The sequence below is a fragment of the Dunckerocampus dactyliophorus genome, chromosome 9 (assembly GCF_027744805.1).
Source record: "Dunckerocampus dactyliophorus isolate RoL2022-P2 chromosome 9, RoL_Ddac_1.1, whole genome shotgun sequence".
Lineage (NCBI taxonomy): Eukaryota > Metazoa > Chordata > Actinopteri > Syngnathiformes > Syngnathidae > Dunckerocampus > Dunckerocampus dactyliophorus.
In genome coordinates this window covers 8818662-8838410 of record NC_072827.1, presented here as the reverse complement: position 1 = coordinate 8838410, position 19749 = coordinate 8818662, and the positions used below count along the sequence as shown (strand labels likewise).

Here is a 19749-nt window from a genome sequence, read left to right as displayed (position 1 = left end):
CTTATGATAATAATCATACAGTAAAATAACACACCGATGAGGATGATGCAGTAAGCTGATATAGACTGGCTGCCCTCATACCAATAAAACATCAATAACCTTATTCTGCTAAAATGCACTTTGCATTATAGAGGCAGTCTTGCTTGGATATCCTGGTGTCTAATTTATTGATCGCTTCTCCTTCTTGGCTGGGCGTCAGTGGGCCGCAGAAAACTAAAGAAGGGATGGGAATCGAATAATATTTAATAAAAAATATAATATGATGCAATGATAATAAAAATCTAATAATAAAAACAGTACTGTTTGACCACTTTATTTACAAAATGCTCAACACAATAAAATAGAACATTTCCATATAATTAAGGTGTAATTCCATGAGGTGGAATAACGATGGAAACAAACAAAAAGTAGGAATGGAGTACACAAAATGACATGCTGGTGTGTACAATATTTGATACTTCGATAGTCTACGATTTGCACACAAGTTTAACCATGGACACATAGTGGTGCTTATACACTATAAAATGCCCCATTTGTCCCCCGATTTACAATTACAAATCATCTTTTCAAACCCTGTTTCGCCATCAAGTGCACTGATCTGTCCAATCTTACAAACAAGAAAACAAACACACACATAAATACTCGCTTAGAAACGATAAATAATGTGCAATAGTTGAATAATAAATAGATATAAGAGCCAAAAAACGCATGAGGAGAAATAAATACCATGATGAGGATGAGGAGACAAAAAAAAATCGGGACTCCAAAAGTCCTTCTCACTAGGAGTTTCTACGTTCATCATCTATACAAGCCTTACTTTCAAGTCAAATATTCAGTCCAAAATGCGCATTGCACTTTTATATCAAAAAGAAGAAACAGGAGGAACAACTGGCAGACATCCCCAAATATCCAAGAACATGGGAGAGGCTGTATTCTTTCGAAAAAAATACACAATAATATTCATTAATACTGTGATCGTAATAATAATAATGCACGTGACTCGCTGCATGGGAGTTATTCGACTAATGAGGTAATAACATGATATTGGCATACACGCACACACGCGCACGCACACACGCACACACACATACACATTCGCGCGCGCGCGCGCGCGCTAGTAGACGCCTTTATTACAAGTGCGTGAGTTTAGGCGCTTCCTGAATCCTTCCCTGAGTGGCTTGGTGCGAGGTGAGGTCCGTGTAGGTGGGGTGGGGGTCACAGGGTCCGTGGTGGTGGTTCCCCGGGATCTGAGCGGCGCAGCTGTAGTCCACGCTGGTGGACGAGGGGTGGGGAAGGTGGCCCAAGTTGAAGACGGGGCCCGAGGATGGCATGGAATCCACAAAGTTCCCGCCCACGTAGACTGGGCTGCCTTGCAAGTTGGCGCCGGCGAACGTGCCGCCGCTCTGCATGCCGTGGTGCTCGTACTCGGCACTCTGGTAGCGCTTCTGCTGTGGCATGCAGCCGCCCAGCGGGGCCGTGTAGGCGGCCAGACCGTACATGTTCTGCTGGGGCTTGGCGAAGGGCGGAGGCGAGGGCGCATCATAGGCCAAAGTGTTCTGGAGCTGGCCCGAATATCCAATGTGATTGGGGCCGCTAAGCGGCGGGCTTCTGTCCGGGGAGTGCCCCAGAGGCGAGTGCGCCAGCCCTTTGGACTTCTGGTCCTTTTTGTACTTCATCCTCCTGTTCTGGAACCAGATCTTGATCTGGCGCTCGGTGAGGTTGAGCAGGTTGGCCATCTCCACCCTGCGTGGGCGGCAAAGGTAGCGGTTGAAGTGGAACTCCTTCTCCAGCTCCACCAGCTGCGCGCTGGTGTACGCGGTTCTCACCCGCTTGGAGGCCGGTCCGGACGGGCTCTTTTCATCGCTCACCTCCCCTGCAATTACAAATATTTGTTACGACTGTAACCCCCACCCCCAGCCCTCCCCCAATGCACATCCATCTCCATCATACCTGCAGCGGGGCAGTTATTGCTCTTCTTGTTGGCATTCTGCCGGGTCTCCTTCATCCAGGGAAAGATCTGCTTGGTCAAGGCGGGCGAAGCGTTGCTGCCGCCCGGGGAAGACTTCTTCTTCTGCGCTGCAGAGCCGTTGGAGCCGGGTGAGGGTGGCAGCGGAGCCCCGGCCTGCTGCTCCCCCACACTGCTGCTGTTGCTGTTGCTGTTGGTGTTGCTTTGGCTGCCGCCGCTGCTGCTGCTCTGCCGCATGCAATCCCCGTTTAAGTCACTTTCTTTCAGGGTCGGTGGCCGGACTGCGGGGGTCTGGATGGGGCACACCGGGCCCTGGTAGTCCCCCTCGATGTTGGCTGGAGGGTACGACTGGTGAGCGTAGTTGTACGAGTCAGCTTTGGGGTAGCTGTAGCCCCCAAAGAGTGCAGAGTTGTCGTAGTATGTTGCTTTCTGCATTGTAGTTGTTCACTCAAAGACAATAAATCAGGGAAGTATCTCCAATGGCATGAGTATCGTGGTAGATTTATCACGTAATTGGCCTCCCCCACCTTTGCTCCAGTCTGTCACCTATAAAAATATGAATAAACATTTTACTCCTTTAAATTATTTTATTTTACACTTATCTACAATCAACAATTCTATTAAACTATCTCCATATTGCAGCTCCAGTATTGCTTTTTTCTTTTTTTTTTTTAAAGACAAAAACAGTTAAAGTTTAACTTTCCCTAAAAAAGGCCCTCTGTGGGGCTTTGGTGAGCCCTCAGAAAAGGAGCTGAATCAGCATTTGACACACAAACACAATGGCCTTTTCACTAATCACAAGGTCTGACAAAGCGTTGCGTCATGCGTTGTTCAAGCTTTGGATCACATGTTCACACACTACTCTACAGCATTCATCTCAATATAAATATCATTTCTGTGTGTGTGCGTGTGTGTGAGCAGAGAAGGTGGCATAGCTGTGTGTCGGTTGGTGTGGGCGTGGTTGGCAGCAATGTGTGATCATTTATCTTTACGCACGTCTCCACCTATGTTGAATATTAGGTACACCTTCATAATCTAACGCCATTTAATACGAGAGTGATGCTGAAACACTGATAAAAAAGGAGCAACGATTAATGTAATAGTCTTTGTTAAAATGGTGCTATTTTGTTCTTATCGCCAAGTGATGATGCGCGTTTTACGCACAAAAATAAACACGTTATGTCAGATTAATGTTTTTTGTTTTTTGTGTTTTTTGTAAAGCCCGTGCAGGCCGGTCCTAATCGCCGTAATAAAGTTGCATGATAAATATGAGAAGCGGGGGCTACTGTATGTTGGTGGTAAAGTCCTCGTCGTGCTGCATAACAATTGCACCTGTCAGTGTGGACCGCCGCGGCAAAATTTATGACCGCAAATGTTGGCGTTGTAAACGCAAACCAAAACAGTGCACTCCACTCGCAGCCCCTCACAAGTGCAACAAAAAAGCGTAGGTGGAAGGCTAGGGAAAGAATTCCATCGTGGGCCGAGCTGCTTTTATAAAGCAGGGCTTTAATATGCCTTGCTGCAGCATTAGTCGGCTGCACTGCTGCAAGAAGAGACGTTGAAAGCGTGAGTAGCCTGCCGGAATAAATGGATTACATAGAGGAATTCCACCTCATTATTATTATTTATTTTCGGGACGTGTCTATCTCCTTGTCTATTTGTAATTATACATTTTAATTGGAATTTACTGCCTAAATAATGTGGAGGCACAGTAAATACATTTGCTGGATATAGGCCATGCCCCGTGTCTGGTTTGGTCATTGACGCCTCACTTTATGTGGAAAAACAACAGCAACAAAAGGGGCTCGTTTGCTTGTTGTTATACTCACCGAAATTTGCGCAAATGGGTGTTTTGTCCTTTACGCATTCATCATTGCTCCTAGTTCCACCTGCAAAACACACATCACTAAATATATATTTGCATAAATATTTGTCAAATAAAAAATAGAAACAAATCTTTGCCATAAATATTTTTCCACCTGAAATAAAAATGTAAATTATACAATGATAAAAACCCCTTTGTTCGTTCTCTTTGCACACTTATTGTCTCTGCAAACGTGATGCCTTTAAGGCTTTAAAAAAAAAAGTCCTGCATGTGCACTTTTAAAATACAAAGAATAGGCCAAATATTTAGCAGTCATAAGCAGTTTTTGCCTGACCTTTGGGTCATGCAGCGTTTAATGAACAACGAGAGGAGCCGTTTTAGCCTTCAAGTAGACCGGCTGCAAAATCCAAACCACAATTTCAAGCAAAAGGAGAAGAAGCTCTACACACACACACACACACACCGGCTCCAAGAAATTCACATTTAGGAAGAAAATATTTGAAAAAATAATGTAGGAATTGGAACCACTTTCTAGTTTGCCTGCTTTTTAAATTTGTGGATTATTTCCGTCAAAGTAAGGCAGATTTAACATCGCTTGGATGTGGGATATTTGTTAAAGCTGGTCTGCTCAAGTGCTTTGGCCCACTGGGCTACTAGTAGCAGACATGCTCCTCTATTCAAGGCGCAGTGTTCTTCGCCTACGCGCTGTTACGGTAAGTTTGGTCCACACAAAGGGCCGGGACTCCATGTAGACACTTATTATTTCCATTGCTACTTGAAGGCGCATGCTGCATTGTTTTGCAGAAATTAATGCATATTAGTCATTTATGTTGTGATAAAATTGTTTTACTATTATTATACGTATTTTTTTTCATGATGAAAAATGCATACAAAGAATGAAAACGTATGCGTAACGTCTCAAACGAAATTCACGTCGCAAAATAGATGAATTAAATTGGAATATCGGTGCAAAAAAGCTTCACAAAAGGTGAGAAAATCAAACTCGTCTCCTCGTCGAACATATGACTTGATGTTTTTAACAAAGCCACGCAGCTCAAAGCACATAAATCACCGCAAACGCCATTGTGACGATAAGACAACAAATTAATGTGATTTACGATCCGCGAGTCAAAAAGAAGAAAAGTCCCCTCTACTTTTTCCTTCGTGCTGGTTCTCGTAGAAATGAGCTGAAAAGTGCACCGAGTTCCGTTTCTTTCCTTTGCTTTCCCAAATTACGAAGGTGCCTTTTGCTCTGCATCCTCCGCACGCAGCCTTCACGAGCAGCTCTTTAACAAGCGCCATCCTCCTCCAAGTGGAATAAATCACGCATCCTTATTTCCTTGCATCGAATGAACCTGCTTAAAGGTTTCTTTGCGCCATGCAGCCGCTTACCTGGAGGTCAATTCATCTTTTATTTAAAAAAAGCAATAGCAGCTCACTCTTGCAGCCTCTGGAATAAATCCTTTTGTGTGGGAGACGATGCTGTCCTAAACCTGATCTTGCTCTTTTTCAGACATTTCCATACACCAGTGGATGTAGTATTCCCGGAAGAGTGGAAGGACTCAGCTACCAATAAAAAGCCAACATTGGGTATCCTTATTTCTGCACGGAGAGGAGGAAAAAAACTGTCTGGCAATCAATCACTAAATGAAATAGCAGGAATTTAAGTGTAGGCCTGTGCAGATTTGGGAGCTAAACAGTAGAATATTTGGGTTTAAGGGAGGGGGAGGCTTTATGATGACAAATAAAGGCACTGCCCTGCAAGATGCAAGCATATTTGTTCACGTGATTGCTCTTCCTCTACCTCACCAATCCATTTTGACAAAGGGTGGCGTTTAATTCCTCAGTATGTTTCTCGGTTAAATATTTATTTACAGATCCTGCACTGCTGCTGGAAACTGAAGTGTGTTTTTTTTGCTAAAAACCTGCAGGATATTTGTATTTTTTTATATTTTGCATTCCAGATTTAGGCAAACAATTGCATTAAATCTGATATTGTTGCCCCACGTATATTTAACGTGTGTTCTATATTGACTTGTAAAAATGATTTATGGTGATTTGTATTCAAATAAATCCTATTATGATATGATACAGCTAAAAAAAGATAAGGCCTTTGTTCTCAGGAAAAAGAGAATGTGGAGCACTTAGAGGAGAATGATGAAGATTTGGAGCGTCGGCTTTTGCTTGCTGGGAAAGAAAAAGATTCAAGACTGGCTGCCACATATGTTCACAGGGTAATAAAAGTGAAAGATTTACAGTTTTCGCCCCCCTCCCTCTGTCTCCCTCCCTTCCAACCCTTTCAGGAATTACTGGCAATGATTTACAAGGATGCAGAAGTGTCAGCCGGGCCAAACTTCCACCTCCAATCCAAGCCAGTGACCACCAAGCAGCATTTATTTGCACTTCATGCAAATAAACGCATCTTCGTTTACTGTATTTTGCACCAGAGCTAAATTGGACTTGAAATGGGCCAGAGAGCAATAAAAATCCACAATGACCATGCATTCATCTGCAAGATTCCTCCTCTAAACCACACACACACACACCAATAGCACAATAAATCAAATAAGAGCACATTTGGCTCCAGAGCGAAGCCGTCCAGCATGGAAGATGCAGTAAATACAGACCTTACCCGAGCATCCTTGGCTTTGGGATGTGTCGCTCCCGACGCTGCTGTGCTGTTTAAAGCCTATTATTGTTTTTTTTTCCTTTGGCGGATCTCTTCAGTTTTTCAAGTCTAGATAGAGTCCTCGCGATTAATGACGACGCCAAGCTTCGAGGGGGTGGGGGGGACGGTGCTGCATTAATTATTGGGCCAGTCACGTGATCTGGGTGGTGGTGGCGTAGGTGCGGGGGGGGGGGGGGTTTCAAGCTTTACAGCGCGACAATGTCGAGGTGAATTTCTGCGAATGCAAAAGACGACGCACTACTATAACGCGATGCTGGGTTGTTGTCAGGAGGAGGAAAAGAGGAGGGGAAACGAGGCGAGCGTGAGGGAGAGTCAAATATGGCGGGATGGCGAGGAGCAGCACTGGCGCATGCTTGTTCCCAGCGGTGGATGCGGCTGTCATTGGAAGTGGCACAGCGCCCATGGCTGCCATTTATTGGCGCGCACGCATGTAGGTCAGCGTGGCTGCGAGCGCGTGCAGTCCAATCACACCTTTTCTTCTTATAATAATAATAATAATACATTGTCCCCCCTCCCCACTCCCTGCAAAATAAGTACTAATGTAGCATGTTAAAGCCATCCATTCTCCCTCCTCTGCATCTAAATGCACATCATATACGGCGTGTTGCCTTCAAGGACATCACTTTTGTTTTATTGGAGTCCGCTTTACACGCACATACGAAGACATTTGTGCATATGTGCAGGGTGGATCACGTAGTACGTGTACGTGTGTGTGTGTGTGTTGGGGGGGGGGGGGGGTGTGAAGATTGTCTTTCCACATGTCTTGTTCGAGGCCTTTTGTGTGCTTGATAGTGGATGCATGTGTGGTATAGCGCAAGGTGTGGGGTCCCAATAGTAGCAACAACAAACAATAAAAGGCTTGGTTGTTATATTATTTGAAATCAAATATAATATCAATGAGCATATATGATTCAAACAATGATTTTAATTTAGTTTGAACACTTACACGTCAGATTCAGTAAACTCCTCGTTACATTGTTTCGGTTTTGTACCAAAGAATCACGTCCGAACAGCAAATCATGGTACTTTTTACGGCAATATATATATTTATATATATCTAAAGCTTATAATATAAAACAATATGGACGCACTAAATACTAATATTATTATTAGTGTTTAATTGTGTGTATTTCGTTTTTAAATGCAAAGCAATAAAAATTGACATCGAATTCCTTAAAGGCGAGCTTCAGACAAAAGGTAAGACATTTCAGGGGTGTTTTCACGCATTTGTCTCCTCGTGCGTCAGCGTAAAGAAATGCCAAATATATGTTTTGAAGTGACGTTTAAAAAATATATTCTAAAGGGTGCTGAAATAAGACACGTCTCTCTGTCATCATTTAAATGCATCATCTGTAGAAATCTTTATTTGTTTCCAATATACTTCTCACAACCCGGTGCACAAATACAAGGTAGAAAGCATGTACAAAAATAAAACCAGTAAAAGAGATTGCATATTGACACGAATCGTATATTGGAACCTCTGTCTTCAAATACTGTGCAGTTTTTTTTGTTTTTTTTTTAGATAGAAAGAACTCTGTTTTACAAGTCACGCACTGACTTGCTTTGAATGCTTCACAGAGTTTTTTTGTTTCAAAAAAGGAGAAAATGCTGCCTGTCCGGCCGGGTCAGGGGTGTCGGGGTCATCCCTTGCGGCTCCAACGTGTCCCCTGGATGAACCTGCCACCGACCTTCGCTTCAAATACCTCCTCAACAAGACCTCCAAGAGCTGGGAGAGAGCTTCTGGGCCCTTTCTTGTGTTGAGACAATGACGGTTTTAAAACAAAAAACGAAAAAAAAATAAATGCCTTTTTTGTGTGTGTGTGTCGAAACCTGACATGACACCCCCGACTCCTAAACCCTTTGTGTAACTAAAGAAAGAAATAAAAAATACATTCTCACATCAAAACTAAGACGAAACTTTACATAAAGCCATGCACAAACATATATTTGTCAAAGGTTAATTCTTAACGAGTAGCATTCATTTCATCGGGTGTGCGCGCGATACCAAAATGTACACTTTTTTAAAACAATAAATAAAAACAACACAAATATTCCTAAATATTTCAAACAATTCGATGCCATGCAGGAATGATAATGAAAAACGGGCATGGCAGAGGTTGAACATGTATATAAAAATGACAAGGCGAGATTTATTTCAATGAAAAGGAATGTTTTGAAGAAAATATATTTCAAGAAAAAAAAGCTTTTATCGTACAAAATAAGTTAAAACATACATATGACCATGACGAGCGATATTTGGGACTACGAGAGCAGTTGTCGTGCTTTTGGTTGCACTTTCCTTCAAGTAAATTTGCGCGTCACTGAGATGTGTGCGTAATTCCAACGAATGTTCTTAAACGAAGTAGAAACGACACAATTAAATCCACAAAAGCTGAAAGTGGACGTCCGCACGGAGCCCCCCCCCCCCGCATTTCCCCCAAAAAGAAAAAAAAGTTTGGTTGTAATATTTTATGGTGCGTCTTTGCAGTAAGCGAACCATAAAAGAAACTCGAACACCTCCGTGAAAATACTGATTGATTTGTATGTTTTCTATCCCAGCCTCAAGTCAACACTGATTTTATTTTCATTAAATAAAAAAATGTCTAAAAACGACTTCAGTCCATGCAAAAGTCAGATGCGACTTCTCTGCTCGTGTCTTGGTCTTTACAAGGACGTGATGTCAGTCTGGTTGTCCTTGTGGAGGCTTTGCAGGTGGCCCGGGGTCGGTACCGACCTTCCTTTAGTGTTCGGCAGTTTGTGGTCCTTCTTCCACTTCATCCTCCTGTTCTGGAACCAGATTTTAATCTGCCTCTCGGAGAGACAAAGCGTGTGGGCGATCTCGATTCGGCGCCTCCTGGTCAGGTAGCGATTGAAGTGGAACTCCTTCTCCAGCTCCAGAACCTGCTGCCGGGTGTAGGCTGTTCTGGAGCGTTTAGGCTCGGAACCCGTGTAATCCGGGTTGACTGCGGGAAGGAAACAAATATTGTTTTTAAAAGGAGGAGGAATACACACACGTTTATTTGAATAGAGTGTTTTTATGCACACAATTACGCAATTCTAGCACACATTTGCACACTACACGCTTTGGTTTCCGCGGCCTGCTTCCAGAGCTATAAAATTTACGACTTGTGTAATTGGCGAGGCCTTTGAAAGGCTCTCATAAATAGAACACTGAATGATTCGCAAACTACAACCATGCGTCATGAGCGCGTAAAAGGGCGACCTTACCCGTAGTGACGTGCACTTTCTTCATCCATGGGTAAACTACCGCGGGCTGCTTGCCTTGCATCCCATTCGGGCTCTTTGTGTTCTGCTGTCCACACGTCCGGGCTCCGGCCACATGGACCGGCTGCGCTTGCTCTGTCTGTGCGCCAAAGGGGCTCGGCTGGCCGGCTCTGTCGTGGACGTGACCCCGTGGCTGCACCGGGGACTCCTGCACGGCGTTGCAGCCGAAAGCTTGCTCCGTGTAGTTTGAGCGTGGGTAGATCCCCGGGTGCTGAAAGTCAGTGTCCTGCGATGGGCTGAAGTAGTCCGAACCCTGCTCAGGTATGTAGTTATTCTGCGAATATTCCTCGCAGGGAGGAAATTTTGGATCCACATACTTGGAGTTCACCATATACGAACTCATGGCCATTAATTTGTGAAGGTAGAAAATACTAATTTTTCTCGAGTTGTCTTTTTTCCTCCCTCCATAAAGCCCTCCTACTTTGGTGTCAACTGAATAAAGTTAGCGGACCATGTGACTGTGTCGGCCAATGGAGGTGACGCTGCTCCTCACACGGGTAAACATACAACTAAGAGCAATTTCACCCACTCCAAATATGCCCTAATTGCACTCATGGCGGAAAAATAAACCCTCAAACATCTGTTTGCAGGTTAGGAAAACAAAGTTCCACCCCCCGAGAGAACAAAAACACTTTATACCTTGCTGCACATGCTAAAAAATAAGATAAAATAATACAAATATGCTTTAAATAACAAACATTTTAAGTAAAATCACATTTTTCATGCGTGCTCTACGTCCTGGCATCTGCGCAACAAAAACGAAGCCCCTCTGGTTTAAAAGCAGGGGGATATAATGAGCGAGGACAATTGATGGCGACTGTCTTTGTCAAGGAGGGGGTCATGCAAAAGTTACACCAATCTCATCCCTTCATCTTCTGCAGGCCCCTGGAAACAATTGGCCAATGGCCGCCTCTGGGAATCATTCATTGAGGTAAAGAGACAAGAGGAGGGAGGCGTGCAGTGCCATGCAGGAGTGTATTTGTTTCATTCCAACATGTTGCTTTATTCATGTTATTGATACAAGTATGCAGCCTCCATCATGTTCATTACAGAGAGAGTGAGAAGTGTCAGTGTAGCGCCAACAGGGTGTCAAAAAGTCACTAAATCGAAGTTTTTTCATCGACCATATACTCCCCTAGAATCGAATCTGTGACTGTGGTTTGATCACACAAATTCGGTTCTACAGGGTATATATAGACGACGGGAGGCGTCCGACAGATGCAAGAGGAGGAGGAGGTGGGCATGCAAGTGAGGAGACTGACATGCACTCTTAGAGGAGGTCATGCAAATGTCTTCATCTGAGGCAGTGCTTTCTGTAGCTTCTGCACTTGGACACCTTGTGTGTGTGTGTGTGTGTGTGTGTGTGTGTGTGTGTGTGTGTTTTCCTGCAATTTCCGTCATTTCCCTGTTTATTATGGCCCAATTATTGGCCTGGAGACACCCCCTGCTTGGCATTCCTCTCACTTGGAGCTGGGGAAAAATGTGGCTTATCCTATAGTCCATGCAGTTTAATATTATTCATAAATAATTGTCCAAAAAATCATTTTTAAATCTAAAGATGAAATAACCTTTCTTTTTGTTCATGTGATATTTTCTGAATGTAAAAAACAGTCCACTTTGGGTGTATCCTCGTATATATTCCATAGTCCAATTTATTATTATTTTTCACTTAACTATATTAACTATGGATTTAATTAAATTAAAAAAAATATATCATTAATGTGTAAATATTTTTTTTTAAATGGTTGCGTTCATTTTATAGTTTCTAAGTGTGAAAAAAATAAAACCTGTCAACTTAAAACTGGGGAAAATGTTATATGAATATTTTCCTATAGTCCATGCAGTTTTTTTTTAAATATTATTAATCAACAGTTGCTTAACTTCTGTAGATTTAATTAATTGAAATTAATGTATTTGTTTTTTGTTACTATATATTTTTGAAATATATATCTATACAAATAAAATGTTTTTGTGTTCATTTAATGTTTTCTAAATGTCAAAAAACATCCACTTAGAGCTGGGAAAAATATTTGTTTTGTTCTCCTATACAGTCCATGCAATGTATTAATATTCATAAACTGGAGCACTTTACGTTTAATTAACAGGATTTTTAAAAAGTACTTTAATATTATAAAACATAAAATGTAAATATATAAAATAAAACGTTTCTGTTAATTACATATTTTTTAAAAGTGAAAAAAAACATACAGTCGAAAATATCCTTTCTGGATCAATAAAGGCTATCTCCACATGTCCACAACGTGAGGCCACTGAGGTCACTCCAAATCGTTTAACAAAGTTAGCCCCCCAAAAATTATTTCTCAGCCTCTCTGACAGCTCAAAGGGTGCAAAAGTTGACCAGTTCCATTTTAGTCATTAACTATAAGCTCAGTGGCAGCTACTCTGCCTCCTAAACAGCTTTGCATCCAAGCTTTCAGTCGTATTGATTAATTATTTTGCATATAAAACAATCTTAATCGATTCTCGCCACTATCGCAACGTTTTGCAAAATAAATATAGAAATATTTTAAAGCTGAAATGCTTGTTAGGTCCATGCAGTGTGTGCAAAAGTGAATCATAGAATTACATGGGAACTTATGTGACTTTTATTGAGACAAATATATTATTTTTTTTTAATTATTGTTTGTGTTTCTCCATTTTTTATTTTTTATTTATTTAAAATATACAGTATTTATTTGTCCATGCAAAACGAATGATTATAATAGCAGTTTAAACTGAGACAAGGTGACACTGCGCACAATTGGTTCCGAAATTCGTTGTGGTGTCATGTAACAAGTCCAGACGTTGTATCAAGGTGTGTGTTCGTGTGAGACAGCCTGACCTGCCTTTCACCTTGCCCAGGCCAGCACTTGAGACGGGTCAAAGCCGAGATGCAGCACAAAAGAAATATAAAGTCAGCGTTTTTCCCTCACTTAAGACTAAGTGGGAGTGCTCGGGGCTCTTTTCGGTCTATTTGGGGGTTTGTGCACTGGCAAAAACACTCAAAATAATCACTAAACAGAATGTTTTTATTCTGCATGTAGGCTTTTCAATAAAGGGAATAATATACAATGCTCAATTATGAACATAGTAGTCATTATTTGGATATTTGGTAGCTCTTAGATTGAATGCCTTCATGATAATAATTGAAGCATTAGGCCTCTAAAGCATGGAGGCCACGTGTGAAAATGTCATTTTTAATATTCAGCTGACTTTTTTTCTAAGCAGAAAGCTACTTGAAGAGCAACGAAACGAGCAGCTAGACAGATGATTAGAAGTACAGTGCATATCAAATCCTAGAGTTTTAATAGGCCTCAATTGAAGCAGTTTGTGTTCAATGTTTGAGTCGAAATCCAACAAAACAGCCAAAAAAAACCCAAATTCGAGTCAGTCATCAGCACGTCATCTGCGTAGCACCCCCTCCTCCTGTAACCCCCAACTGCAGCCAGGCAGGAAACTACATCAGGTCTGACGTCTATGACATCATACATACGCCCATGCAACAATAAAAAGCCACCTTACCGCAGAGCCATCACCACCAGTACCACCAGTGCCACCGGTACCACCACCGGTAGCATCGCCGCCCCCAGTGCCACCACGGGCGGCCGCAGCAGCCTGCAGGCCGCCGCCCGTGCTAAAGCTCCGTGGTGCTCTCCGGCCCATCTGGAGCCACTTGCCAATACACAATGAGAATTATATTTTGTCTTGTCAAGCCGAGGGCCATAAAGCAAACTTTAATGGCGTCACGTGTTTCCTCGCAGCCACTCACGAGAGCGCGCCGCTCCATAAATAATCCTCTAAAGTTGCACTTCCTCAATAATGGCGGTGAGGCTGCAGAGCATGCAGGGGAAAGGAGGAAGGAAGGAAGGAATGAGGAAGGCGGGAGGTCACGACACCGATTGGAACATGTGCACTGCCACAATCAACACTGTTTAGACTCTTTTTTTTTTACTTGTGTGGTTGCACTTTTAAATTATTATTATTATTATTATTGTTATTTTTATTACTATTGTCTATTGTTGCACATCCCTAATGTTACATCCGTGTCCAAGCCTGAGACCTAATGGTGATAGGAGACCATGAGATCATGAAGCTCTTATTTCACGGATAAGACACTTCCAATAGCCTAATAACAAATGTAATATTTTATTTAATAATTAGAATAAATATAATGATAATTACTATGTATTATTACTAATATACTGTATAATAAATGCATTTATTAAAATAGTAATACATTTAATAATATTCTTTATTATTATTATTTAATGGGATTATTTGCTCCTAGCTCCTCTCACCAAATAATAAATGTAATATTGATTATTATATTTTAAAAAAATTTAATTGCCTTTTCAGAACACACATTGTAAATTTGTGTTGGTAATAATTTATTATTAAAATTGTATATAATTATTATAGCTAATGCACGGTGCGTACATTGAATAATAATTATTATTTGTTATTGCTCTTATTATACTTATAATACATTTATAGTATTATTTATAGTAATTGTATGTAGTATAATTTATAGTATGATTTACAGTATGTAGAGTATGATTTATAGTATTATTACAAATATGAGATTTATTATTGTTTTATTATTAAATATTAATATAACTACGAATAGTAGTAGTAGTAGTGTGGTAGTATCTTTGTGCTATTTACTTCCTTGAACAGACCACCAAACGTAGTGACGTCACTCATGCTTGTAGCCAATCCTCCTCCTGCGAGGAAGCTGATGCTTGTCCTTGTGAGCCAGATGCTGTAGTTTGTAGGTACTATCTATCTGCAATATATCATCATCACGCACTTTTACAAATGTAGATAATGACCATTTTTGCTTCCATGTATTGACACGAGTCAAACAAAAACAATGTGTTGATTTCTTTTTAACCACATAACAACACAGCGGCTGGCGAATGTCTCCCCAAAACCTCAATGCTGGTCACATGACCACGCGTCTCCGCCAATCAGAGCGTAGCTACGCTGTCCCACAGTGCCAGACTGTTGGACAACAGCGCCTTCTGCTGGCGGCTAGCAGGTTGGCCCAGTTTCCCTGCCACCCACTACCACCGCTGTAAAAAATGACCCTACACAGCCCAAACGCATGGTTGGACCTTGATGCTAAACGAGGAACCTTCTTCAAATTTGAATTGAAATATGCTCGAATTACTTTTTAACATTTTTGTCCTTTTCTGTATTGGAGTAATTGACTCTAAATGATGAAAGCAGTTTACAAGGTTTAAAGCAAGACTCCACAATATGTGTGGCCTTTCCTCCAAAATATGTGTTGGAGCATGAACCTGGATGTTTAACAATGATCATGTGACCTTTATAATAATGTTCAAAATAGTGACATTGCTGAAAATTGTAGACCAGTCAGCGAATCTTCATTTCTGCACTGATATTTCTATAAATGGCCATTTATAGAAATTGTTGCATTCCTTGTGCTTTTAGCACAAGCGAGGCATTTAAAAATAATTGTATAAATGGAGATTATATAATCTTAGCATGCGAAAACTGCGTGAAAGCGCCTTTTCCCAGGCTGCACTTTGTCTGTGAGTGTGTGTGTGTGTGTGTGTGTGCAGGCTCCATTTTGCCGCATTGCAGTCAGGCTGTAAATACTTTCGCAGCTGCCTGTCAAACAGTGAAATACTGTCTTTGTTCAATTGGCCCCCATCTCCATGCAGCTCTAAAACAACGACGCCAACTGCACGTCCTCGGAAAGAACAAAAATCGTGCACATTATGCAGAATACATAGCAAAATGTGTGTATTTTCTTGCAGCAATTTCATCAAGAGCGCGTGCAAAGCTATTGCGGATTGAGTAGCTGTGCAAAACATTCATGGATTCACTTTTTTGCAAAGATATTCATGGTGAAATGTGTTGAAATGTTTTTACTGACAGGATAAATCCTCTACAACCAAACAGAAACCTCCCAGACAGAAGCAATCGATTGCTAAAAGCACGAACTGCATTCCATGCACAATCTATGTCCTTGTGTATCTCTTGAAATTATTAGCATTAATGTGTAGTGCGGTGCATTTAAACGGCTTGCTATACATTGCATGGTGAAAGCAACAGGAAGCTGTCAGACCTAAGAGCGCCGAAACGTCACAAAACCTCACAAGAGCGCAAAAACTCACACATAGCAGGACGATAATCCATGTTTAGCGGAGCCATCTTCCGCATCTCGCCTCTCCTGCTTCTGGAAAGTTGAAGCTCCTCGACCACTTGCGTGCACGTGCGATCATACCTCGATGAAGCAGATGACTGGCAGTTTTTAAAGAAAGCTTAGGAGAGCATATAGACGCAGAATGAGGTGATGGTTTTGGGGGGTGCGGGGGGGTGGGGTGGGGGGGGGGGGGGGGCGGTCGGCCGCGCCTGGGAAATGAGGAAAAAAAAAAAAAAAGAACCATGACGACGTTTGCAGCTTCTCGCGCATGACCACGGGCGTCCAATGACAGGCCGCGCCAGCACATTAAAACGTCCGCTGCCAAGTTGTAAATTGTCCGCTCACAAAAAAGGAATTTCCACTGCAGTAACTCTTCCTAGTTTTTTGGTGCATAAAGGCGAGGGGTCTTTTGGAGGGAAACAACGTCCCCATTTTCCCTTTTGCTTCTTGAATGCGACGAGCGGGAGCTCTAGAACGACCTAAGAATGACTTGAAACAATAATATGCCTTACATTTATCTGTGACTATATTTTAGTCAACGTAACAGTGTTTACTCCAATGACTGTTTAGTTTGACACTCTTCCACGCATTTCCCACCCATTATGATGTTTGGGTGGGAATCACAAGCCAGATAAAATAGTTTGTGTGATGTTATTTGTTTGGCTCATTAGCGATCTTTTTTTTTGTATCGATGAATGCATTTTTTCTTTCTTGGATGCCGCACTGCGGGCCTTGTGCGTGCGTGTGCGTGTGTGTGAGCGCGCGCGCGTGTGTGTGTGTGTGTGTGTGTGTGTGTGTGGTGAGGTGTGCTGTGTTTAGAAAAACTGGAGAAAAAAACTGATGGCGTGGTAGTCATTATTTACATTATTAGAGTTTATGCTGGCTCCTCGTTATTTATAGTCTCACTGGTGCTGTACTTGTCTTTCCAGGAGTCACATCGCTGCACCATTATTGTTACATCCAATTATCGTACTACCTTAGCCCAGGCCATGCCTTGAACATTTTTTAAAGCTAATCGTTGTTTAAAAAATAAAAGAAAATAGTTGGTAATATATAAATAACGTTTTTTAAAAACATAAAAAGAAAGAAAAAAGCTCGGAATTAATTGGTAGTGTATCAATAACCTCTTTTTTAAAAACGGGAAAAATATAGATAGATAGTTCAAGATTCAAGAGTTTTTATTGTCGTATGCAGAGTAAAACAGGTAGTTCTGCTATGCAATGAAATTGTTCATTCTCCCAAAAAAAAGAAATAAAACAAGAAAACGAATAAGAACATAAGAAACAATAATACCAATAAATTAAGCAACAACAACAGAAGAGACATGAATACCAATGAATGAATGAATGAATAAATAAATCACCTTTTAAAAAAAAATATTCTGTAGTATATAAATAACCTTTTAAAAAAAAGGAAATATCTGTTAGTATATTAACCGTTTTTTTTAAATAACTCTAAAATAATTGAAAGTGCACCAATAACCTTAAAAAAACAAGCTAGAAAATAGTTGGGAGTATATTAATAACCTTTAAAAAAAAAAAAGCTAAAAAAAAATAGTTGGTAAAATAATACTATTTAAAAAAAACGTGAAAATAAGCTCGAAAATAGTTGGTAGTATATTAATAACCCTTTTTTTAAAAGCTAAAAAAAAAGTTGGTCAAATAATACTCTTTTTTAAAAAAGGAAAAGCCAAAAAAAAAGCTGCAAATACATGGCAGTATATTAATCACCTTTTTAAAAAATGTATTCCTAATAATAATATATCAGCATGATATCATCGTTTTACAACGGTTTCATTCGCTCTTTTCTGACTGGCTGGTGTCAATCACATGGCCCCATTGCCTGGAAAAAAACCCGACAATCCACGAAAAAGTTTCAAATGTAAAAGTTTTGAGGCAGGCCTACATACATATCTACATTCGTAAAAGTGTATTTTTACAAAATTGGAACATTTTTGTATTTTCATCGAGCGTGTACTCCCTTTGTGTTGTTTTTTTCTAAAGCTGATTTATGACATTAAGTAGAAATAAATTCAGTCGGCTGTGCTTCGCAGTCATATCACAACCTGGAGTATTAAAAAAAAGACAGACAGAATATCAGCAAAATTATGCAAACGTGTGCGAAATAAAAGCAACACGACTCATTTGTAGCATCCGAACTATAGCACATTGATGTGAATAGTGTGTTCAATGTGTCCAACGCTCATGACTCCACCCACGCGCTTAAAAAGCCACTAAATAGCTCGGGGGGGCTTGGCTGGAATATGCAGCGTCATTATGGCGACGTCAAGTGTGTGCGTCTGTTCTACTTCTGTTACTTTAAAAAACACACATTTCTTCCTTCTGTTACTTGCTTCACAGGCGCAATGATATGACGTCATAGACAGGATGCACCTTTTACACTGTGCACGTGAGTTAAAGCAACATACATCTGTTGCCCACGCCCTTTTTAAACTTCCTCTTGAATTTAAAGGCTGTCTCTTGAAACGTTGAAGTGTTTTAAAATGCCTCTTAAAGTTTTAATATCGACTCAGTAATCCAAGCAAGGTCTTTGGAAACATGCATATGCTGTTTCCCTTTGAGTTCTTGTCGGCATTACGTCTTGCCACGTTCAATAATTGTAAAATGTAATGCAAAAATGGCTTTTTTAATTAGCAGATTAACACTTTGTAAATACTTAATGAGCACCGACTGCAGAGGGCGACCCCCTGCTTGCCAAATAGTCAACCCATACCTGCAACCCCTTAACCTTTTATACTTTTTATTCCAGGATGAATCCTATAGTAAGCATTTCTCACACTTTACAATAGATGAACATGTAAATAACACCAACACAGCCTCATACTATGTGTTATTATTATTACAATATACAAGAAGGCCTCCCTTTCCATCTCCAAATAGCAGCTCAGCATGAGTAGTTGGATAAGCTGCCAAACAGTGACGGGCTTTATGAATTATTTAATGACTTTATAAACATTTTAGTGCCTTTTGAGAGCACGTGTTGTAAAGTTCTTTCAAAACATGTTTTGCGCCTCGCATGCGGTACCACCTTTTTTTTTTTTTTTTACAAGCTTCGTCAAATACTATTTAGCTGTTACGTGCTGGTAGAGCTTGAAAATGCATTTGTCCCTGCATATAAAAGTGGGATGTCATGAGGGTGTGCGTGGAAAATAAGACAGAAAATAAAGCACATGCATAACAGACCCCAAAATAGTCCTAATTGGAGCAAACAAGTTAATGGAAGTCCTCTTTATGTATGCAAAGAAGTACACGAACTATGAAATCCATAATTGTTATCTGTGGTTGGTCTTTGTCCTGCAGGGGTCACAGCTCACTCTGCTTAATTTTCATGATGGAAAATCATCTCTCCTAGACCCAATATAACATCCCAATTCATTATCCGACTGCTGCATGATTTTATATTTCCTGTAGTGGTCGTCAGCCCCCACGCATCAGACATTTATTCTCATGACAGTCATCGCTTTTATGGCAATGGCTGAACCAGTGTTGACCTCTCAACAAACACACACACACACACACACACTGGTGATGATCTCTTATTCTTTCTCTGCTCAAAAATATGTAACAAAACAAGGAAAACACACCCATACAACCCATTTTTTTCCGCCATTCATGTACTCTAATGGTCTGTAGTGTCATACAATAGAACTACACTCGAGAAAAATATAAACGCAACACTTTTGTTTATGCCCCCCATTGTCAAAGATATGTAAAAGTTCATCTATGTACACAAAAGGCCTGTGTTTCTCAAATATTGTTCCCAAATCTGTGTTAGTGAGCATTCATCAT

General features: G+C 40.9%; 2 protein-coding genes across 2 annotated transcripts; both read right to left on the bottom strand.

The window, feature by feature from the left end:
- Positions 1-372: 372 nt before the first annotated feature.
- On the bottom strand, positions 373-6047 carry hoxd3a (homeobox D3a). The gene is made up of 4 exons (XM_054787946.1): positions 5184-6047; positions 3796-3855; positions 1951-2512; positions 373-1873 (listed from the first exon to the last, which is right to left on the bottom strand). The coding sequence occupies exons 3-4, from the start codon at positions 2399-2401 to the stop codon at positions 1131-1133; spliced, it is 1194 nt and encodes a 397-aa protein (XP_054643921.1). The 5' UTR covers positions 2402-2512; positions 3796-3855; positions 5184-6047; the 3' UTR covers positions 373-1130.
- A 2865-nt stretch (positions 6048-8912) lies between these two features.
- Positions 8913-10857, bottom strand: hoxd4a (homeobox D4a). Its single transcript, XM_054787947.1, has 2 exons — positions 9709-10857; positions 8913-9443 (listed from the first exon to the last, which is right to left on the bottom strand). Exons 1-2 carry the CDS (start codon positions 10112-10114, stop codon positions 9145-9147), a joined length of 705 nt encoding a protein of 234 aa, XP_054643922.1. The 5' UTR covers positions 10115-10857; the 3' UTR covers positions 8913-9144.
- Between the last annotated feature and the right edge of the window lie 8892 nt (positions 10858-19749).